The sequence below is a fragment of the Tenebrio molitor genome, chromosome 2 (assembly GCF_963966145.1).
Source record: "Tenebrio molitor chromosome 2, icTenMoli1.1, whole genome shotgun sequence".
NCBI lineage: Eukaryota > Metazoa > Arthropoda > Insecta > Coleoptera > Tenebrionidae > Tenebrio > Tenebrio molitor.
This window is the reverse complement of record NC_091047.1, coordinates 9,910,066-9,935,305: the sequence shown is the minus strand read 5'-3', so window position 1 is coordinate 9,935,305 and position 25,240 is coordinate 9,910,066. Positions and strand designations below refer to the sequence as shown.

Below are 25,240 nucleotides of genomic sequence, written 5' to 3'. Positions count from 1 at the left end.
TAAATACATCTAAATAATATTTTTTCACTAAGGAATTAATTTGTAAAGAACATTTTTATGTATGAGATTTTGCTTAGATTCAGTAAAAGTATTTTAATTACAGACTTGTCAGAAACACTTGTTAAGAGAAATACAGAAATTTGTGGAATTTAATGAAAGTGTAAGTATCTATCATAGTTAATTTTGAATTCTGGAAGTTAGAATCATATAAGATCATTTGTGGAATTCACCAGGGTTTAATAGAAGAACCTGTGGTTAATAGCTGAGAAGTTTGTAGCGAATTACCTTAATTTAATAAAAAACGTTTACTTTTGCTACAAGGAATTGTGAATGTGCAATCTTCTAAGTTGTAGTAAATTCTGCTCTTGAGGTTGCTCCAAGAGCACGTTATCTATCTAATTTCAGACGTCAGAGTAAAATATTGGTGCAGAGAGATTGTAATATCTTTAATCATAAAATTATGTATTGATCCCAGTACTTTACAAATTGGAATGGAGTCTGATTGAGTGTAAACATCTGTTTTAATAGATGACAGGGCAGAAATTTGCATTATAATAACGCTAGGATTAAGAAATTGCTAATAACATCATATCAGAAAATAAACAGGTTTCAAAATGGCATAATTTATTGGTCCGTGAAATTTTGTAATTACCTTCAAATATCCATTCAATATTTGAAGAGTGTAATAATAAGTAAATATCTTTCATAAATCAGTTTATTGCTTAGGAGATAATAAATATTTAATCACGCGACAAAATGGTTGACAATACAAAATGCTATAAAACAACACGAATAAAATTAATTCTCCTCGTAAAATTTATTATGTACATATACATAAAATTATAGTATATGTATGTCCGAAAGGGTAGTCATAGGTACCTACAAACATCAACAGGCAAAAACGATCTAAATTTTACTTAAAAAAATAAATAATGTAATAAGACTTAATAATTTGTACGTAGAAGGCACAAAATGCAGTGTAATGATTTTTATTAATCTTTCTACACTGTTGTCAAATCACATTTAAGAGTTTTTAAATGTATCCAAGAAAAAGAAACAGAACAGTAAATTTGAATCATTTTTTAAGAAAAAAAAATCTGCTAAATCATAAACCATCAAAATATTTTAATCAATACTCATCAAGTTAATACAGGATAAAAATATATATACTGGGTGCCCCAAAATTTGCAGAACAACTCAATGCTGAAAATAGTTTCACGGTAGTGCCTTTATTCATTTTATCATCACCCTCTGAAAACTATTTGTGAGATAACTGAGCATGTGTAGTTTATTTTTATAAACTTTTTATAACTAAGTTTTGAGACTAACAGCATCACCGCAAAGTTTTCAGAAAGTATACGTGCAATGAATATCAAAACCACATTCATAGTTAAGTACCTACTTATAATTTTATTAACGTCTGTGAAACAGGTAGGTGTGAAAGCCTTGGACAAACTAATCGTGTATTTGACGGAGATTATTTGTTAGTAAATACCCTCACCAAAACCTTTCCAGCAACTGGAACCAAAAAGAAAATAAACAAACATACATACAGACTGATTCACATAATTTTCCGACCCTAACGAAATTTAAATGCAACCAGTAATACGTTATTCAGTGATAACCTGACACTTCTGGCATTATTGACAATCACTTGACAGTTCCTTTTCTGTAATAATTTTTGTTAATTAAAATGTGCTTCAATGATGAAAGGATCGATATGATATTGATATAATGATGAATCAGTTTCTTAAATCTTAAATAAAAAGAAATATTGTCGATTACTGCCATTTAAAATTTTTTATAATTGAGACTTTTTGTTTAAAATAATTCATTTTTGGATCAAGTTATGAATGAAAAACGTATTGTTCGCTGTATTTAAATTTCGTTAGAGTCGGAAAGTTATGTGAATCAGTCTATAAAATCGATGTTTCAATAATACAACTATTACTTATTATACTTAATATGGAACGTTGTCTTGATGGAGCACCACGTCTTCTCTCAATTTACCTCCCTTCTTGTTAACAACATTGCCCATTTAGTATTGTAAAATCCTTCTGGTTTGGTTTTAATTTTTTCTAGCAAGACTAATTTATAAACATAAAATCATCTCGTGAACTAATTTGAATTTTTCTTATGTGACAACGTTTTGGGGTATTTTGCGCCTGGTATATGTTTACAAGATTCTTTGCCAAGATTTTAATCTGTGAACCAGTTGTCAGCGACTGCATAATAACAATAAGGTACACATTCGCTTAATACCTCGTTCAAATCCTTGTGGATTTCAGTTTTTTTACAGAGATCTTTACAATCTCTTGACTCCCGATCTACTTTTAAAGGGGTCCAACCACACCGAACAGTTTTCCATCAATCAGTTAACAACGTTTACGATAAATGATGAACCACCTTCGTAAACATAAAGACTTATAGACTTATAGATAGCTAAGTATTCTTAGCACTTCCTATAGGTATCGGCAAGAAATACATTTTGTTTGTTCGTCAAGGTCATTTTTTGACACAAGTATTTTTGAGTGATATGGCTATAATTTATAATACGAGTATTTTGTATGACATTAATTGTCATTTATTTCATTGTTAATTTTCCTATTAAAAAAGCAAGTTATGAAACATTAAAAAAATAACAACAATAACAGTTGAACCATAAGAAATATTTTCAACACATTTTAATCAGCATTCTACGATGCAATAATAGGTACTTTCGACCTATGTATTTAAATAATTTATTACTGACTGATATGTTAGAATTGAAGACTCTTGAATTTATTTAGATACGAGCTTTTTGCCTGCGGCTTTGTTCGCATATATCAAGGAATGTGACAACGTCAATATCAAGTTGAATTTTTTGTTGAAAGTTTCCACAAAGGCTCGACTAACTGTCTGATTGAGCTGTCCCTTATCAACTACTGAAACATTGTAAAACGGAAATAAGTAGCACAGTAATAGTAAATTGAAACAAATTTAAGTCCGTTTAAAAAAAATCATTGAATTTAACCCTTTTGTGTTTATTAGCAATGTAAAATTAGGTTCCTTTTAAAATAAATTAGGCACTTGCTCAGGTCCGTCTTAAGCTTTTATGGGCTAACGGAGCTGCTGCCTAGGGGCACCTAGACTCAACTCGAGATTTAAAAAACCCTTTAAAGTTTCTTTTTTTTCATTTTAACTGTAAAAGCTTACAACATTTCTTCAAGCTTTCGTGGACCCTCTTGGGGGAAATCACGACCTCCAGGACCACAGGTTAAGAATCATTGCCTTTCACCATAAAGAAATGAAAGTAAAAATTAAAAATCAACTTGTCGCGTTTAGGATTGCAATGTAAAAACACATAAAACGTAAAGTGACACGACCAAACGCCGCTTAGATTGAAATCAACGGAATGGAAATAAACGAGGAGAGCTCATTACACCCCAATATATGTGGGACAAATATAAATCGTTGCGTGGTTCTTTGATGTCATGTCGTGATGAAACAAACTGCAGAACATAATCCGGAATTTTCCCTCTCGAGCAAATTTTGTTTGAAGCAAATCGATAATTTTTGAGTGGATGCAAACAGAAAATCAGACAGACAGACAAAATTTCTAAAAATTGCTAAAATATCTTCGGTATTGAGCAACTCCAAGAGTTCGAAAATTCGTTTAATTTATATTAAATTATTACATTAAAATAATTTTTTTTTTTTAGGAGGAAGAGCTGCGGGCCAGCGGCGACCCCAAATTCCAGCATCTGAGCGAAGAACTGCACGTGGAAATCAGCGCTTTCGCCACTCCCGCAGAAGCCCACGCCAGGATCGCGTATGCTTTGGCGGAAGTTCGAAGATTTCTAGTTCCGGTAAGGGTGAAAAATTACGTATGCGTCGGCGGTATTATCGCCGACTTAATTCCCTAGTAGTTTTAATTAAATCCAAATTGCCTCGACAGTGGATGCATGTTTTCTGCACTCGCCGGAATTAAATGAATTATTTATAGGCAACAACTGTAATTTCGCTCTCTTTGAAATTAGCGCTTCGTTCTACGGCACACTAATATCGTAACTCGCGACGACCGTTAAAATGCGAAAATAGTTGTTCCGGCATCAAGTTATGATAACTTCTGATGCAAGCTCGTAAAAGCAAATGAAATATTTAGGTATACATGCACATTAAAAATTTTACGGCGTTTTTACGCGCGCCCCATCGAAATTGACAGAATTTGACCGATGCATTCGGGGTGAAAGCTATTGGGTTTACGGCCGCCGATTAATTACGCCCGGAACATTTTAATTCTGAAAATAGTTGCACGTACTTTATTTCCTCGCGGCCGATGGAAACCCTAAAATGGAACACGAGGATAACGCGATGAAATTATGTAATAGTCGAGCACCTATTTCGTCATAAAACGAATTATTACAAGCGTTAAGTGACTCAGGACTAGTATCCTGCGAATTAAGGCGGCGTACTCAAAAATACGACTAATTTTATGATCAGAGAAATAATAAAGGGGCGACTCGTGGTCGGATGTTCCGGCGATAATTATTCTCAGATGATATTGCTTAAGCGATAATAAAAAATAACATTAATTATCTTGTTTGCCAGTCGGAAGGGGCTAGCGACTCGTATTTTTCTTTTTGCCTTTTATTCTGTGGTAGGTATATTATTATGATATTTTATGATATTTATTATGATTGTGTGAACAATTTTTTTTTAATGGACTTGAGCGCTTTAAAAAATAATTCCAATAACATATTGCGGCATTCTTCCAGTACTTACATTTTCTTAAAAAAGTAATAAACATTTTTCACTTTAAAATGCACCAGAGGTTTAGAGCCTAAATGTTTCCCTCTTTATCGCTGCCTCTTTTTTTCTCCATTTTTTATCGAAACAGTTAACAGCTTGAATAACTGTAGGAAATGAAGACGGAAATAGTTTTGTAAAAAGAAAAAGTCTTCAGAAATCTGATAAAGTATTCAAACCATCTTTCGAAAATCAAAATTAGATACCACTGAAATTACTACTGGAGATGCATCAGTTTATGATGGCTGATAAAATAAAATGTGAAAATGTTATGTGAAATGTACCTATTCAACAAAGACCGCCACAAGTGATTGTCCCACTCATTTTTAATAAAATTATTTAAAAAAATGTATTTCAAGCTGAGGCAGGATTAAAATTCGAAAGTACAAAACTCAGGATTAAGTGACTTGGCCAAACTTTTTATACCATCACTTACTCACCCAGGCATGCTTTCAATTAGACGATCAATGTCTTCAGTCTCACCCAAACTAGCTAAATCCGCAGTCGATGATTATTTGCTCCCCGAGACTTGGGTAAATTACTCAGGCGTGTTTCAATCATCCCTCAAAATGTTCAATAGGAACAAAGTGCAATGTTGGCTCTTGAACTATCCTGCTAAAATAGTCAACGGTTAACAGAAACCAAGATTAAAGCAGCGAAGGTGTATTGTACCCCAGTCAGTTTTAATTTCCTGTGGAAATTTTATTGAAATCGGTAATTACTTTACAAGGGTTGTGGACTTAGCAGAACTCATCGGGCGTATCCGAGTTCCTCCGGCGGTCAGTTCTTTATATATTCCGATGTTATCGGGTTTACCGCGGCAGGTCTTTGACATGCGGTAGCCGAATTAGATTGTAGTTATTTTTCTTAAATACATAATAACAATTGGCAATAAATACACAGATGAGAGAAGAAACAATTTTATTTACAATATTTACAAAGGTAAATTATAATAACATGCGGCATTTACAAATTGTAGTCTATGTGTATAATCAGATTATGAATCTTGTTTTTTCTGTATGTTGGATCTAGAATTGTGTACTCTATATTTAAGTTTGTAAATTTGCATTGATTTTTCAAAATTAACAAAAATTTATTTTGGTTCAAATGTAAGGTGCGTAGGTACATGTTTCCAAAATGAATTTCCACGTGTAATAGATACAGCACTACTCTTACTAGAAACTAGAAAGGAGAGCAAAAACTAACGATACATATCAGCCATTGGTTTCAATTATTGGTTGCAAGAAGTATATCTATGACACTCACACAATTACCAAGAAATCTTTAAATTTATCATTTTAGGAAAGGCAATATAATATAATTTCTAATTAACAGGTAATGTACCTGCTACAAAACCCCCAAAATTTTTAACCGCCGGAGGAACTCGCTGCGCCCAACTCATCTGAAATAAATTAAATACTTTTCTTTTCGCGCAAAGAGAAATCTGCAAGGATTTATGCTTCATTTTTACTGTTTTAAATTATTACAGTTATAAATATAATATTAGTAAGAAACGAGTCCTTCGTTGGATGGAAGTAAATTTGTACAAAATTTAGTCGGTTTGAAACGAAATTGGCAATATTGGTTTGTGGCCTAAAATACAGATGTTACGACTTTTTTTGATGTAATAAATTTCCCACTTTACAATGAAATTCCCATTCGAATTATTACTTTTGAGACTACTTTTTATTGGCGTGATAAAAACGATTGTTTATTCATGACGCTATGTTTGCGAGATGTCTCGTTGTTATATGAGACTTTTTGAAATAAATTACAGTAGAAATTTAAATAGACGGATTTTATAGCCCTGTAGGCAGAATCCCAAAGGATTTCAAACTGTTCATTCAAATTTGTTGACCACAAAAATTTAAAATGTATTAATAGCAACCGAATTGTTAATAAATATTTGGCAAAATTTGTATTTTATTGGTTAGAGGTGTTTTGACATTTTAATGGATCTCCTGTATCCCATTATCAAAATGAATTTCAGTCACTAAAGCTAACACAAGTTTTGGGTATTTCAATAAACTTTAAACCTTGAAATTGTTCTGAAAAACTTTTATATTCGCTCTAGACTAAAATTTTTATTCATATCGCATCTAGGGTCGTCTCATAGGTTTACTAAATCTGCCAACTTTTTTACAACAAATACATTAAATACATCTCAAAATGGTCGAAATCTGAGATATATGGGCGTTGTTGAGAGATAAACTTTCAATTCGATAAAAGATAAAGTAGAGAGAACTCTACGTCTTGAAGAGAAAATCTGAGCTAAACAGGTGAATTTCTTGTCTGTTTTTTGTAAACATATTTTCAGCTGTACAGTTGGAGAGATTGCTTAATGACAAGCGGTCGAGTTTTAAAAGTAATCCTTCGAGAGGGTTTAAAGCTAAACATGCTTTGTACATTTTACCCTAATGAATGAGAGCAAAGTGAAACGTTCATTGAATTATTATGCATTTTGCTAAACAAGCAGAGGTACTGAAAATTTACTCCAACCGCAAGCTACATACTCGGCATTCCAAGATTTATTATCAAATATTATCCGCTTGTTCAGGAATTGCACCATAAATTGGGAATTTGATACAGATGTCATCACAAATAGAGCTCTGTTTTTGGATCGAAATATTCGAAAAAGCAAGCTATAACATAATTATTCAGACATTCTGTTTCTGAGTCAAAGATATTCTTTAATGCTTCACTGATCTTGTTCACAATACTCTGCAACAAACTGTTTACAAGTATGTATGCCATATTTATCCCTTGTTCTAAGTATTGCAGTTTAAAAGTATGTCCCGAAGTTTACAAGACTACTTCAAAACTTATTTTCAGCCGAAAAACGAGATAAAACTTGCTGCATTTTCTTATGCATCTGATAAAAGTTACACTTGTCTAAATGTCGTGTCAGCTTTTTTTAGATGGAGGATTTGCAGCTCATTTGAAACATCTTAATGGGACTGTGACGAATGGCTACTATTTGAACATTTTTAAGTTATTCTGCATCTGCTTGTAATTTGTAAATTAAATTATTTGAGTCTATAACACTTAAACTTAAACGCTGGTGTAAAAATAAATGAAGCTGTGGTAAAAATGACATTTTACAATTATTACTTGTAAATAGAAAAACAAATGTTAGCGAAAGACTTTAGAAACTGTTTATTTTAACATCTTTGGTGCAAATATTGCAATTTTTGTGACAATTTTAAAATGTTAACTCTTAAACCATTTGTTAATTTCTCAACACAGAAATCAAATAAGTACTTGAGATATTTGAGGGTTTATACAGAGTGATCAACAAGAAAACAAATCAAGAGTGCTACCTCATCTTTTATTTTATGGAAACGTCTCTCTTAGCTTAATCGTACACATACCTATGTATACTTGCTATAGACAGTCGTTTTATTGGTTATTAATTGTTAATGCTTGATCTACAATGATAAAGCTCATTTTATCATTTATTCTGGTATAATTGTTGCTTACAATAGAGGAAACGTCTGTAAACTTTGCCGAAATCGAAAATTATTTTCAAGGTTAACATCAATACCCTTGCTTTAAAACTGACGTTTGTTTGGCATTTCACCGAAAAAATCTGCTTACCCATTCTTACGAATGTACAATTTTGCTACTGTTTATTTTGTAAATTTTCTCCATTATCAGGTAATAATAATAAAATGCACAATCATAATTCCAACGTCTAAAATTCATGAGGTAAAGTAGCCTTTGACACCACAAATTGTCTACGCACATGCATTCAACGCTTATTTGCATGGAATTCCGCTACGACATGACCGACAATAATTTGCAACGGTTGCTCTGATTTGTTTTCTTTTTCACCTTGCAGAGTTTCCCTCCTTTGCCTAGTTCTATCTACATCATACCATATTATTCCGCTACGACGTGACCGACAATTTCCAACGCTTGCTCTGTGTTTTCTTTTTGATCACTTTGTACATTGCGTACGCGTACATTTTGAACATTGAATATATTTCTCAAAAGACATAAGAGTAATTTTTACTGTATAATAAACCATTTTACTAAAACTCTTTGTCTTACAATAAAATTTAATCCCTTTCGTCAGTCAAAAAGAACAATTTATGACCAAACTTCTACGCGGTGTTAATTATCTTAAGAATAATTTTCAGATGATCTTTCTGACGTGAATGAAATGAATGTTAAAGAGCCCTCAGAAGTTGGTCGGAAATGTAGATTTACTTTTGTATTAAAAATGTTCTTATCTAAGAATGTAGGTAGTTTGCGAATCAAGTAAAGTAAATAATTTCCCAACTTTTACAAATGGGATTCAAATTAAATTTAACAACCAATTAGTTACATGAATTTTAAATGTAAAGTCTGAAAATCGGAGGCGGAGTGGTGGGCGTATTGTAAAAAAGTTTCGAATCTCGAGTTTCTGTATCGCAGGTTTAACTCCCCGGAGTATTAGCGTTCGTGATAAGGGGTGCCAGGTAATAGGCCGTGATATTTTCGTAGTTGGCCGTTTAGATAAATTTTTATTGCAAGTTTCTTCAGACCGAGTTATAAAATATTCAGCGTGATGATCGTCATTGGATTAATTAACACATCGCTAATTAAAACATTCCCTGTTGTCTTTCTCGTGTATGCTTACTAGCATTTCCCCTACATTAGTTCCTAAATCAAAATTTTTGTTAGGAAGTGTAAATTAGTTTACATTTATATGAAATACGAACTTTGTCAGTTATGCGTCGGGGGGTAAATGTGTCTGTCTTGGTTATTAGTATAGTTTACACGTATCTCATCAAATTTCTCATGTTTGTTTCCGCTGCCTTACATATGGGTGGTTTAGCGCCAGCATAGTACTAAGTTCTTGAGCTGCGAGTTTCACTCCCAAGGGGGGTGTACACGATCCTGTCGCCCGCGCTTCAGTGCCGCCATGTCATAGCTTTTTATAGTTAATAAATTGAAACTACGCTTTTGACGCGAATTAATAGGTCCGTTCTGTGAAAGTCTGATGATTTTCTCCAGGCTTCAACCGGACAGTTTACAAAAATATAAGCTTCAAAGAAAGTAGAAGAGTGGTAAAAAATTGTTTGTGTAATTCTTTTAAGTTTTAAATTGAAGACAGTCTTCATTTGCTAAAGGAGTATGGATTTTTATCGATGATGATAACTGTTTAAGAAAAGAGACTTGTGTGTTAAGCTTTGCAAGAGTTTAGCTTGACAATAGGTATCAAATTCATGTGACCTTCTTTTCTTCGATAAGTAGAACAACACCTCAAAAAGTCTTGCCTCACTTGAGGAAACTTAAGGAGGACACTTAAGTTATAATATTTTGGTAAAACGTAGTATAATTGTAGGTACAATCAACGTTAAGTTGGATAGGTTATTAAAGAAAGAATATTTTAAAATGAATGTGGCAAGCTAGCGGCAAAAAATAAAATATAACATAAACTACCGTAAGAGCATAAAAAATGCCATCAAGAATAGCTATGAAAAAGAAAGTGCCGTGTCTTTGATTAAGAAATTCGTCATCCATTTGTGGAGTCCCGAAATGGGTTATTTAAATAAACAATTATAGGTATTATTGCATTTTTTCCTGCAACTTACAGTGCACAAGTGCACTATGGATGGCATTTTTTTTGCTCTTACGGTATAATGGCGTCAAAGTAGAATGCCTAGGGAGTTGCATTTTCAAGGCCATAAAAAAGAGATTCCGTGCGTTTATTGCTTGTTAAGATGTCTTCCTTTGGTTGGAAATAGCTACTTCGTATTACCTAATGCATTCACTGACATAATGAAGGTCTATAATATAGATTTTCTTTATTGTAATGATTTGAATACATTACTTTTTCCGCCAAATATTTTGAACCTGCGCAAAACGGTAACAAATGTGGTCGTGATCGTCATCGAATCGGAGGAGCCCTACGTTGTGATTTTTTTTTGGCGGAAAAAGGTTCGGAATGCAAACGGTGAGGGTTCCAGTTGGAAGAGTGCCGCAAATAAAACACACATGTGAGGGACGCAAAATACCTTTTATTAAAAATGCCTGTAATAACTTTGATGAAAAAAAATGAAACGAACCCAAAAGACAGAAATTAAGTTTAACGAAGTACAAGAAATTAACTAGTTGAGTACATCACAAAGATAAACGACAAGATGAATGCAACAATATATAACATAACAGAAAAACGGGTACATAACAGACAAAATGACAGGTTAAAGCTTGCAAAACAAGTAAACAAATTATAAGGCAGTTATTACAGACAGGGACGGATGAAAAACCCTCTTCAAAAACCGTATCCCAGGTATTACTCATATTTTACAATTCGATTAATGACAAAACAATGTTTAATTTGGAACTACGTGGTCAAGGTACGCCGACGGGAGCTTAGAGCTGGAGGTAACAAACTTTCGGCCGCGAGGGGACTCAGGAGAATAATCTGAATCACCTTGAAATCAAGCGACGTTTATAGATATTCGGGGTATTAATGAACGTCAGACTATTTCACCGACCCAGCAAGAGTGACAGAGCGTTTCAGGGTCGTACGAGTAGCATTCCTAGACCGCAGCCGCAAAGACCTAGGTCCGCCGTCCCCAACCAACCGTTTCCGGACAAAACCCCGAAGTCCCTATAACCGTCGACGGAAGCTTCACGAAAACATCCCGACGCCGCTCCCGCAAAGACTAAGGTCCGCCCCCGCTAACGGCTCTAAATAACCGTAGCTTCCACAGAAATTTACTAAACAACCCCACGACTTCCTGATTGTCACCTAGCTCCCACAGGGGCGCACTTACAACATTTTACTTTAACTTTTCCGAAATCTAGCAACAACACGAAGGAATAACCCGAGTTTAATTCTATCGAATAAAGCGTAACATTAAACGATGAGAAAATCCAGCAAAACAAAGGGCAACATGAAACAATGATAAAATAAGCAAAACAAAACGCAACATTAAACAAGGATAACATAAGCAAAACAAAACGCAACATTAAACAATGAGGAAATAAAAGGGAACTAAGGGCAAAGTTAAATAACGATAAAATAGAACCACTTTAAATGGCACAAATACCAGTAAACAACATAAATCACGAATACAATAATCGCCGGTAATGTTAAAACCAAAAAGAAAATGGCGGGTCGAGTGCCGTTAGAAAATGTTAGTGAACAACAAAAACAAAATGGACGCACGCGGTTCGGACGACGGCTCCGTATTTTCGAAATTACCAGATTGCTAAAAAAAGAACCTCCCGGGAGAAAGATAACACTTAAAATTAACAAATGGGCGCTTCTTAAAGAAACAGCATGCAACAAAATGAAATCTACAACATACCCTTACCACGTGGTCCTGGTCCCAAAAACAAAACACAAAAAAAAAGGCAACGAAAGTGGGATAAATTACCCAGGTGAATTAAAACGTTGAATTCCTCACGGGGACACAAAATATCTACTCGGAACGGTAGTGTAATTGTTCAGATTTAACTTACAAATTTGAGAAACTTGGATCGCTCTTCGCAAGGTGTGTTCGTTTCGAAAAACTAAACAAAAGTGACCTACCCCCCTTCAACCACCCGCGCGAGAGAGTTTCAACCCCCGCTATATTTCCGCTCGCAGTTCCTAGTCTAGCCGCTAGTACCTTCACATTTGGCGCGCTGTTGTGGCGGTACCGGATATTTAAATTTAAATTTTAAACTGGGTCACTACATTATATAAACTGGAATATTTCAAACTGCTAAGCTCTGACATAAGAAAGCTCGTTTGAAAACCACCTGCCCTGCCTAGTAGATTCAGTAGCTGAGGGGAAGAAAAAGACACACCTACAAACTTTTCGTGGCAAAGAATTAAATAAATTATTTGTTGTTTTTTGCAGGGTGTCAGATTTTATTAGATAATCAATTTGCAGAATTTTGTTGTTTGTTAGTATAAACCATTTTTATTTTTAAAGCCGACCTAATTTTTAACAACTAAAACTCACGTGCCTAGGTCGAGTCATCCGTAAAATCTTGAAGCTCTTTGATGTTAAGCATTTTAAAAGTTTACCCACAACATGCCTATTAAAAATTCTAGTTTGTTATTGTTGTAGCAGAAAATTTGCTTCCTAAGGTTTGCGAGTATGTTCTTTAATAATTCAATTAATGATGGACTATTTACCACTGAGAATTAAATGTAATAATGCCCTTTAATGTTAAGGGTAGTTCATTCGAAATATTTTCTCTGTAAACAAACCTTAAGTTTAAAATGAATAACTGCAAGTTCGCTTCGACCACAATATTTCACGTATTAAGCAATACATTTACTTTTGGCTTCATTGATTTTGAACATTAGTTTATTTTAAAAATATATTTTCTGGTTATTTGAAATTATTGGTACATTTCCATCATAGGACAATTATAAATATACACAAGTGAAATTGAAAACCAATCTTTTTAAATCTTGTTTAATACAATTACCTAAACAGTAATTAAACAGACCAAAAAATTATAGCGGACAAAGACGTGATAATAAATTTAAAAAATCGTACGCGGAACGAGCACTTTGCGTACCTAAAACAGGCCGCGAAATTGGATTTCGCGGCCATTGCGTTTAACAACGGCTGTCAAAGTAAAGGTCATTTTTATATTTGATACAAATCAGAGTTTCCATGTAAGATTGGCGTTTAGATTTTTCGGGTATGAAATTAGAAAATGTTGTGTACACCTTGGGCGCGAATTCCTTTATTAACGTCCTCGAGATTGTCCTGAATCGGCCGCAAGCGGCCTCGGCGACAGTTTTTCTCTCGATACGTTAAAGAATGATTTCGCGGTCTTGATATACAACTAACTATTTTCAAAATATGAATTAAAAATGTAATAATTTAAAGTTAGATATATCTTTCAGTATTAGTAAGAAAAGATTTTTTTTAGATAGATTTAATTCAATTCTCCTCACTCACTCAAAGTGTTGCTCTAAATTAAATTGCAATTACATTACAGTTTTGTTCTTTAATTAAAGCATCAGTATTATCCCATATGTTTTCTGTCAAGTATAAATCACAAGTCCAAAATAATTGTTTTTTTTTTATAGTGATCATTTAATATTTTGTAGAATGTAGTCTTGTGTTTTGTATCGATTAATTCCCACGTACATCAAACGTGCATGTTCAGCCAATCAGAACGCTTGCTTTCATCCAATCAAAAATATTTATCGCGAAAAAAACGTCATACTACTGTCATCTGTCAAAAGTGATTAAAATTGAATTGCATGCTACTCCTGTCAGATTCTCAAATTGTTTTTAATAATTGTGTTTTTAATAATTGTGTTTTTAATAACTGTAGGTATTATAAATAAATAAAGCTTGTATTCTGGAATTAATCTTGCCAAAAATAATACGACCTAATTTTTTATATCTGATAAATTTCCCAATTTTCACTTAAACATTTTTGCTTTAGACAATTTGACTCGTAGATATTTGAGCATTTTTATTCAAAGGTTAAACCCTCGAGCTAAAGCTCTCAAATAAAAATGCCTAAATTCAACTCGTAAAATTGACAAAGCAAAAAGTTTTCGTGAAATTAAAAAAAATATCCGAACAAAAAAATTAGGTCTTGTTGTTTTACCTTCGATATAAGTATGTCCCCAAAACATAATGGATATTATTAACTAAAATTTCGTCAGAACTATTTTCCCACTTTTATTATTTTATTATTTTTCCACTTTTTTGGAATCCTATTAATCCTTGAATATTTGTTTCTTAATTTAAAAATGAATGTTTTTTTTATCAGAATTTCCTTTGCCTTTTAGTATTACTCCTTCTTATAATTATCTACAAATCCTAACTGACAACTGAAATTACCTTTTTACTTTATTTTTCGTCGCCTTCTTGATTATTCATTTGCAAACATTTCATCAGCTACGCGAAACATTTCTATCAATCAAAACACTACAAATTTACTTATCTACAAATTTCACACCAGTTCTATTTATTTTTCTATTTCCTGTTTAGCTAAGTGAGAAAATTTATGGTTTGTTAGGTTATTGTGACATCATTTGTTATTAAATAGTAAACAAAGAATGCCCCCGCAAGCTGTAATGAATTATACTAAATGAATTTTTAGTGTCCCTGACAGGAAGCAAGAGACTATGAAAATATAAACAATTTTATTTCTCAATGTAAGCACTTTGATATTCTTAGAAAAAAAAATCTTTGTTGAGGTTTCAACCATTCATTTCCTTCCGTCAATATGGCTTCGCTGTCTGGAAAATGGGAAACACAAAGATGGAAATAAAACAGTAGTCAATGAAACCCATATAAATGCAGCTCTTGTGAATTGGAACCCAGAACCTCGAGTTAATGGTACAGCATACCTCATCTAATTTTATTCATTATTTTTTCGTTCATAGCATCGTGGTAGTGATTCATTTCGCAAATTACTCTGCAATTATATTTTATCCACCCGGCAAATTCTCAACCACACACTCCAATAGAATTGAAAAAATATTTACTATGTGTAATTGCCTTTCTTGTAGAGCACTTTTCCTGAATTGGATGTTGAATAATTTGACCCCATATTTCTCCTGGATTTTTTTTTTCGAACATACAGTGAATCTAATAGGTTCGAACAAAAAAAAAAACAGGAAAAAATTGTGTACAATTATTAATTTCAACATCCCACTCATAAAAATGTTTTTCTTCAAACATCAGGAAAATATGACATTATTCTGCTGGATTGATAATGCTAAACTCTTTCATTTCATTGCCGTGGCATCTGACGAGCTGACGAGCGGCAGATAAAGTTATTATCTCCGCTGACGAGCGGCAGATAAAGTAAGCTACCTAAATCTTTTGAAAATCCTAACTAACATTTTAACAAATTCATTTCTGAATCTGACGTATTGAAAGCTGAAGTGAATAAATATAAGATTTGATCAAGAAACTTGTACAGACTTATGTACATAATTGCTAAACATATTTACAAAATTTATCCAAATTAAAATTCACTTCGTTCGGCAGCAAAACTATACTTCGTCCAGCGAGAGATTGGGAGATTTTAAATTGTATTAAATTAACCCAACACTACAAAATGCACTAGAATACATTAATCGGAGCATAGTTTCATGGCAAAAAATGTTACTGCTTGAAGGATGTATGTATTTCGAATTTTACGTGGGCTAGGTACTACTTTCTCTACGTAGAATTTAGTGACTTTTATGTCAACCAATCTCTCGCTTGACAAACTTTATCAGCCTCAGCACATAAAACTTTATTTTTGCTTTTTATAACATAATATACAGTTTTTACTCTTTAGTTTACTAGTTTACTAAGTAGTTTTTCTAGTGACAATAAAAAAGTTCTTATTAAAAATACTTATTGTTTTCAACTGTCATAAATTCTCATTTTTCTCCTTTGTAAACTGACTCTTAACTGCCCTAAAGCAAAATGAGCAGATAACGAACCGTTGCCCTAAACAACACATTCAACGTTACATTTCTGACAGGTCTTGAAAAATTTGTCAAAACTGTCAAAAGCAAATGCGAAACCATTTTAAAAGATTTGGAAGCTTCAGGGACGTCGTTGCAAACAATAAAATTTCTGGGTAAATTGGGCTTTTCTAATTGCCCTCAAGGCCTTAAAACCCTCGCTACGCTCGTGTTTTAATCTTGTCCCTCGGACAATTAGAAAAGCCCAATTTACACAGAAACTAGTTGCACAAATAACTATTGCTTTTCTTAATAAATAAATAATAAAGTATTTATTCAATTCAATAAAAACCACATAAAAGTTGATGAAATTGTGGTTCTAGTAAGTATTGTAAAAGAAATTTAATTGATGAAAAATGTATACAGATCTCTCAGGTCGAAGTTGTTTATTTTTTTAAAATATGGATTTATTCTGGCTATTTGCTGACCGCATTTTAGAGCGTGGAAGCAAATTGGATGAAACGTTTAATCCGTTGGGGCGGAGGGTGGTTCGCCTATCGCCAGTCACGCATCGGCCCATTAATAAAATCGAACATTCTGTTTGTATCTGCATAATGTATACGTGGTGTGCGGAAGCTGCTCTTTATATTTAACAGGTTAAGATTGTTAGCGAGAGCAGCGATCGTAAATCAATGGTATCTGATGGTTAATGCTAACCTTTGGCAATACAAACGGAACTTAGATTATCTGAGTAACGGCAGAAATGTGCGTTATTTATTCACAAGTTCCGTTTCCACCTAGATTTAACAGCGACTTAATGGGGTAGTTGTTCGAGTATTAATTCCGGGAAGAGCCCTGGTCATTTGTCTTGTTATCCGATTATTTCTGTACACCGATTCCGGAATAGAGATGTAGTAATAAAGCAAAGAATCGGTTATTTCGGCGGCGGCGCCTGTTGGCATCCTGCAAGTGCCTAATTAAACCCAAATAAGAGCTGCGGGCCCAACAGCAAACAAACAACTTGTAGATATAATTAACAATTGTAGCAACCACAGCACCGAACTGTACTTATCCATTTAAAGGGCTAATTATAGAAGACGCCCTTCCACTCTCGAGTTTGTTAATTGTTCTCGTCTTAGGCGGTTGTTTGTTTTTGACGAGTGACACTTCTTGGGCGCTGCACGTCCGCCATTTTAAACAATTAAGAGAGCCGCATTATTGTTGTGCGGCCCACTTGACGGGCCACACCTCGAGCTTCGTTATTGCCGTCGCACTGTACATTCGTCATTTGCGCCACCCTATAAATTACGCCTGTTATTTTTACCGACAACCAACTACAACTATGCAAATTAGTTTCTTGCGGTGTCAATTAGATTTGCTCACTTTAGCACGTCTGCGAAATTAGACTTTTCCACTAACGCACTCACGATCCTCACGGGCCATCGAAATAAATTTTTACACAGCAATTCTATATCCCGGCGCCTCCACCATTTTTAAATTCTCTCAAATACTCGAATGCAGCTTTTCCAACTACTGTCATTATTCATCACAATGTCTGGTGGAATGACCGCGTGTGCGCTTGTTGTTAATTAAACTTGATGTTCTGTCTGTCTCATTGCACAGTTATTCTCAACTTGAAATAAAACAGCTGGAACATGGCGTTCAGTTAAAAACAACACATGAAGACTTGTCATGTCTTTTCTTCTCTTGATTAAACTGCACAAGGTAAAAAACATGGCGCTTAATGCTGAAACTTTAACCAAAAAGTCAACAACGAATTTTTCATAAAAAGTTTCAAAACGCTTTGTCCATTTAAACCTGCAACGAGTGCCCTGTATTAATTTGGTTCCTTCCTGAAATCCTGAAATCGACCATAGTCATGGGTATATAAGAGAGTAATAATACACAAGAGAAAAGCTATTAAGCTGTTTCCTTCAAAAACGTGAAGATCTCAAGCTCTCCATAAAAATTCTTTAGTTGTTATTAATGACCCAATATTGCTTCAAAGTACTGCTGCCAAGTAGACATTCGTTATTACACTTTTAATTGGAAAAAGTTTAATTTGCGAAATATTTTTCTAATTAATACAATACCAAATTTACACTAACTAACTTATTCTCTTGAAAGTTAATAAACGCGATGTCCTGGAGGTATCCCAATTGTATTAATTTTGCTCTGAATAATAATCAAATTTTCATTATTTTTCCGCCAATTGGCGTAACTAAATTTGAAAAGTTTTGTAACTCTTTTCTGAGTTTGTTGTTATACAAGAATAATAATTCAACTATTAGGGAGCGTAAATGAACTTTGGAAAAGTTTGTAAATTTAAGAATGCTTCAGCGAGATTACACGGGAAATTAAAGCTGCAAGAGCTTGCATGCTGTTTTTGCTTCCGTCAAAGCTTAAATACTGCACAGAGGTAAATGTGTTCATCAGTTACGTTCATTTAACTTTAAGGTTTCTAGTCTAGAATTGTAACAATGTCTCTGGTAGTTAATTTTTGTATAACAAACAACAATTGTTCCATACTGCTATTATTCTACGTTCATCAAAACATTTGTCTTGCATTTCTGTAGGTTTCATGACAAAAATCCCCAGTTGAAATTCTTTTATCATATTTAAATGCTTTAATGTATGCATCACAGCAGAGCCATTTTAATCACAACCATTTGATCCATGAGAATATGTCACTGGAAAAGGGGCCAGTCGAGCGGAAAATTGATGTTTTGCATTTTAAAAAATACACACTTATTTTACTTTTATTTCGTGGGAACGCAAAGGTTTCGCTTTCAAATAAAAAATCATCCACTTCATTTTTTTGTATTTGCATTTAATTAATAGTTGGTTACAGTTTTTGCAACTAAGTTGATATTGCAACCTTTGTACATTTTTTCTTAATGTTGACATAAACTCCTGGATCTCGTACATTCGTTACAGCCGCACCGTCATAATTTAATAGTCTGAAATAAGCTCCCTAAAGCTTAAGCCGCGGTATATATGTCATTACGTTTTGGGGGAGGGAATTCCAAAGTGCTTCAACTGGTTATATTTTGTAGCATTTTACAACACTGTAACCGGTCCAGACGGATTTGTCCGTCTATTCCAACTTTTTTGCCCCAGCACAAATTAGATAGATTAAAACAATGTCTGCGAACTGTTGCGCTTTAAATTTACAAAATTCTGCAAAAAAGTTAATTAATCCATTTCGGTCCTGGATGTTTTGTTATTCAGATTCAACAGCGCTATGGACAGTGTGATGACCTTTTTTAAATAAAACGTACGACATGTACGCTATTTGCTGCTACAATAATCACTAGTTTCGCCGTTGTTGAAATGAATTTTTTTATGAAATTCTTTTTCACAAGTTTTTTCTGTTGCCACACCACACTTCAATTACTACTCTCCGGCAAAGCACATCCTTGCTCTTCATCTGAAATTCTTTTTAGGTTCCATAAAAGTTTGACAAGTTTTTGGCCTCATAACACTTAAATTCTAGTCGAGCCTGTTTTAATTAAATTACTAACGACAAGTAAATATTTAGGCATACATAAGTTTTTCTTCAAGTAAACAGACAAGAAAAGGCACTCTTTTATTGTAAGTATCGGGCGTTCAAGTGAAATCCTGGGCTGGGAAGGCGTTGAAAACCGTCAATTGTTTTGCTTTTTTAAAGCGTAAATTGACAGTAATTAGAGCATCTTGACAGCTAACCTAAAATTTATGAACAAAAAAATCTTTCTGTGTGTTTTCTTTCTTTGCAATCTTCCATTATAATTCCAATAACTAACGATTTATACTCCCGAGGCACTCGTTGCTGGAAACAAACATGCTCAATCATGTGCCGATTAAACATAAACAAATGTCATTCGTGTCAAACGGCGGGAAATTCAAACTTTACACTGTTCCAAATTGTTTACTTTTTCAACGCCTACTCAGCCCAGATTTTCATTTGAACGCATGATATATCATATCATTGTTTTTTACCTTGGTGTATGAGTGTCCAAAGATCACCAATGAGTAACATGTAATTAATTTATTCTTGTAAAATTCAGAATAAAAGGAAATAAGCGTTAGAGCAGTGAAAACAATAGAGGAACTAATCTGATTTATAGATGGTTCATTTCTATTCGAACGTGTCTAGTATAAGAAAATCAACTATTTCTGATCGCGAAGGGAACTTCCAAACTTGTTAGAGTGTTAATAAAGCGGTTTTGAGCCTTCATCTGATCCACTTGTCATCAAATTAGCAGGTCCAACTAGTTTCCAAAAGACATTTGTGTATTTAGATAATACGTATACTACACTCCATGTAAATTGGAATATCTAATAGCTTTTACACTTTTACAACGTGTACGTTTATTAATATTATTATCGTCATATTTACAAACTAGTGGACTTATTTTTCGAGAAGTACGTTAATTTTTGCAGTTAGTAGTTCCAATATTTCGATTTATTTAGTTAAGATAATTTGAATTTGTTCAATTATTTTAACGAAAACTTGAAACCCTTGGAAAATTTCCCAAAAATAAGGTAACATCTGTAGTGCATTTTGTGGCGTATAATGCGATTTTATAGACTCGAGAACCAGAATTCCTAACATTTTAGCACTCTCTCCACAAACCAAATACTCAGTGCTCTCGTGTGAGGAATAATGTCTTATCAAATTGCTCAAGGTGAATAAATTGACACCTCGCCGCCTCTTCGCTCTATTGTTGTGCTATAAGTTGGCTCTCTCTGGCGGGTTATTTTAACAAGAGAGCACTCAAGCGAGAGCACAAGTTATGCTAACTGTCCAAAAAAATCTTCGGTAAATTGGTGCGTTGGAAAAAATTTGAGAAAAGAAATAACAGTTAATATGTGCTGTTCTTCTAGGAAACAAAGGCATCGCGTTAGTAAATTTCTTGATTTTATCGATGGAATCATTTTCCTCCAAAGCCTTTTTCGCTAATTATACATAATATTGGAAATTTAAAAGATGTGCGTTTGACTGATTTCAATACTTTTGAGGATCCCTGTATAAGTTCGCGCCTGGTCGCTTCTCATTTAATTATGCAAACCAAAGTTTGAAGAAAAATCGAGTATTTTAACTAATGCCAAAGAACCTCTGTTATACTTCGCTCCTTCCATCGAGCCGGAAATTTATCCGAGACTCAGACATTATTTCGCTTGACTTGATTGTATCTGATATAATCCGATTTGAGATTTAGAGTAGCATTTCTTTCAGCAGCTTAATTCTTATTGGGCAAAGTGATGTGATTTTCATCAAGTGTAGTGTTTACGCCGTCCCCGTACAAAAACACTTTATTAATTGACGTGCCGTCGATTTTTTGACTCTTCGGTACTGCAAATCCGGTTATCCGAATGACATCACATACGGAGTGCATTAGATGGTGATCCGGAACGAGGACACTAATTATAATGAGCGGATGTTTCATAATGGTTGCCCCGAAAGACCATCACAAGCATGTTGCTCCTCTCGAGTGGCGGCGTCTCCATGACGACGCCTCCCCGTTGTGAAATGTTGGACTGTAGTGAATGTCAAAACTAGCTCGCAGTTACACCTGATGCCCCACTGTAGTCTTGTTTAAAGAGCATTAGGTGGTATAGCGCTTGATTTATTTCCCGTTTCGATTGGCTATCCGCTTTGTGGCCGCAAATTCGATTCGACTTCCGGACTGTTAAAGCTTCTTCGGCCCGACCCAGGGTTGATCTTAGACACCATCCTCGCCGCAAGGCGCAGTATGTGTGTAACGTATGGCACTCGGAATTCTACACAATGGAATATAATTCAGCGCATCTTGTATTCTCCGCACCCTCTTGAATTTCAGGGGAAGCACAGGCTTCGAGAATCAATCAGAACATTAATTACAGTGGAAACGAAACACGAATTAAACTGAACACGTTGCCTTTATTAGCTTTGTGTGGGGTTACTCTGGAATATTATAACATTCGCGGCTCGTTTTATCTTCACAACTCCGACGTCCATTAATTAAGAGTCGGATAATAGATAATTTTGTTGTATCCATTTCCGGAATGTTTTTTACCCCATTTGAGCCCCTTGTTCAAGTGACACTAGTTTTGTCCTGGCAATGAAACAATGATACTTATAAACTTGAAATTAGTTTAGATTAATACATTATTGCATACAACTTCTGGAATCTGAATCAATAGAAACTGTATTGTGAAAGCTGATTTCAACCCTATTTTCTACGTGACCACAAAATTATGTGCTAAATGCAAAATCAAAAAAAAATTCATTAACTTTCAGAAAAAGGTTGAAAATCAAAACATGTGAAATTTTTATAATTTATCGAGCATGGAATTTGACAAAATGAATAAACATCATAAAGTTGTAACGTTTACATAGATAGTACAGACTACAGAGTTATTATAAATGTTTCTTACATCGTAGTTGGCCCTGAAATTTACCAATTTACAATACAATGTGTAAATGTACTACTCTAGAGGTCAGTTGATGTGATACTGATGGTTGTCTGAAGGAAGGGGCTTTAAAATAATGTACTTTCAAGTAAAAAAAAAACAAAATGATTAAAATCAAATCATAAATAAATAAATATATACGTATATGTACATACTTAATTAATAAAATAAATAATTGACAACAAATTTTGTCAGTTCAATTGATTAAAATTATTTTAAAAAATAAGAAAACAAGAACATAACCCGAAAGCAATTCAACTTGTTTAAAAAAAAAAAAATTCCTTGCTGTTTCAAGCATTTGATTACTTTCCTTGCACTAATCTACGAATTAAATGTAGCACCAGATAAACAATAACCAGGTTCAATTGGTAGTCATTGTACAGAATTATGAGGTACTAATGACCAGTATGTGCAGCTTTCTAACTAAAATATATTGCCTATGAAGGGTACATTAATTGATTTTAAAATTACCTCTTTATACTATCTCGCATAGAATTTTAATGAAATTGAAATTAATTAAAATATTATAATATCAAGTAGACACGAAATTTAATTTAGTAATTTAGAGCGCACTAAATCGAACATAATGGCCAAATTCCTGTTAAACTTGTTTTGCAATGTATTCACCTCAACAATTTTATCAAAATCTATTGAAAACAACGTTATCAAAGAGTTTTCAGTGTTTTTAGCAATTATCTATGATTTTAAAGATGTGTTAATTTGGAAGTACCACAGTAACACTGCGCAAACTAATAATTTTTTTATATTTATAGAATTAAATAGGCTATTAAATTAATATTTTTTGTTGAATAACAGTTACAATTTGTTACAGGACTGTAGTCAATGTTTTTTATACAGTGTGGAATAAAATGATTTACATCTAGTTACCTTTGCATTACCCTTGTAAAAATACGAAATGCCGCTCTACAAAAAAAAAGAAAGCCTAACCTCAAAATATTCGAAAATTCCAAATGTGATTTATTGCGAAGGGATGATATGAATGCAAAGTAGAGATTGAAATTAAAAAGGAGCTAACAAAAGCAAGTCACAGCTAGTGTTGAAAGTGGCCACCAACGTTTGTTAATTCAATTTAGTAAATTGTAACAATTGTCAATTCGATTGATGACATTTATTGACAGAACTAATAGTTCGGCACTTCAAAAAAAAAGTAGAGCGGTACAGGAAAATGTACATGTGCAAAAATTCCAAAGGTAACTAGATGTAAATCATTTTATTCCACACTAATAGAATTTAAAAATTCTTTCATGCTAAGGATCGAAAAGTTTTGATGTATTTTTACCAGAAAACATTGTTTACAAATGGATTTATAATTTTTTGTTTCTATCTCGAACCACTCATTTGTCTCGACTATCATTGACCCAGAAAATGAACACAACGCAGGTGTTGTTGATTGAATTTTTTTAAACCGGTATTATTTCAAGAAGTTTCTTTATTCTAGTTGAAAAATATCCAGCACAGCAACTGAGATTCTGCGCCCCAACAAACCGTATTGCTAATATAAATAAAAACAATTTTATCTACGACCATTAAATAATACGTTTATTATTTACGTAACTATAGATACATTATGCTAGTCATAAATTACACCCGTGAGTTATTATAAGTCACTTGTGATTTATCATAAGTCACAGATCTTAAAAATTTTCTAAGCTAAGTGTTTTATGAAAAAAAGTCGTAGGTCGTATATAAAACGTCGTATTTAACTCGCGAAAAATCCTATTATTCACTCTGATGATTAAAAAACGAGCCGCAGGCGAGTTTTTTAACTTTCACCCTCGTGGATTATGATAGGCATTATTAGCTAGTCAAATAATATACTATTATATTGTCTGTGATTTTCGATCGCGTATTTGTCAATCTGCACAACTGTACTTCATATGCGTGAACTTATTAAGACATATTTGATAAGCAGTGAGAAGGCCCTTGAGTGCGCCCGAAGGATCAAATTTCTCTCGACTTACGACTCACATAAGTTTGTAAAATTTACTGCGTCTTGCTTACAGCATTTGTGTTTGTAATTTTTTCCAGAATATTTCTCAATATGTGAGCAAAACTTGTGTGTAATCCAGGTCTTATGAATAGAAGTCACGGAGTGACCGTAATTTTACTTGCCCAGATAGCTATACGAAATTTTTGAGGGAGTGAAGGCCATTCATTCGTGAAGGTTATATCTGGCCAACAGGGTGACTGTTCCAATATTTTGAAACCGATTTTATGAATAGCGGCCATGGAATCGCCGTCTTTATAAGCCGGAGCGATGTCCTGATCGAACAACTCAATTCGTCTCAACTTTCCCCTTCTTTATCGATAGCATCGCGTATTTTAGAAACTAATTTAGCAGAATACACCCCTGTCCACGCGGAAAATACTTTAGTCAGTTGAAGACATTCCAAAAGCCATAACTTGGCTTCCTAAGGTGGCAACACAAAATTTTCCTTAAAAGTGAAGCTTTGTGTCCTGCAAGTCTTTAGAGTATGGATTCTGAATCAAAATGAAGAACTCAATTTTAATATACGTAACTCTCAAGAAATCAATCTGGAGAGGTTACTGATAGCTAACTTAGCTTCAAATCTGATATGAATATTAACCAATGAAACAATTATCGGGTGTTCATTTAAGTGT

The 25,240-nt window shown here is 33.8% G+C and overlaps 1 protein-coding gene across 4 annotated transcripts in view; it reads left to right on the top strand.

Annotated features, from left to right (window-relative positions):
* LOC138123011 (KH domain-containing, RNA-binding, signal transduction-associated protein 2-like) overlaps positions 1-25,240 on the top strand; it is a 148,925-nt gene that overhangs the window by 96,879 nt on the left and 26,806 nt on the right. For all 4 annotated transcript variants that reach the window (XM_069037496.1, XM_069037497.1, XM_069037494.1 and 1 more), the window contains one exon: positions 3,702-3,848. In XM_069037496.1, the coding sequence (XP_068893597.1) occupies positions 3,702-3,848 (147 nt within the window). The remainder of the gene's footprint in view (positions 1-3,701; positions 3,849-25,240) is intronic.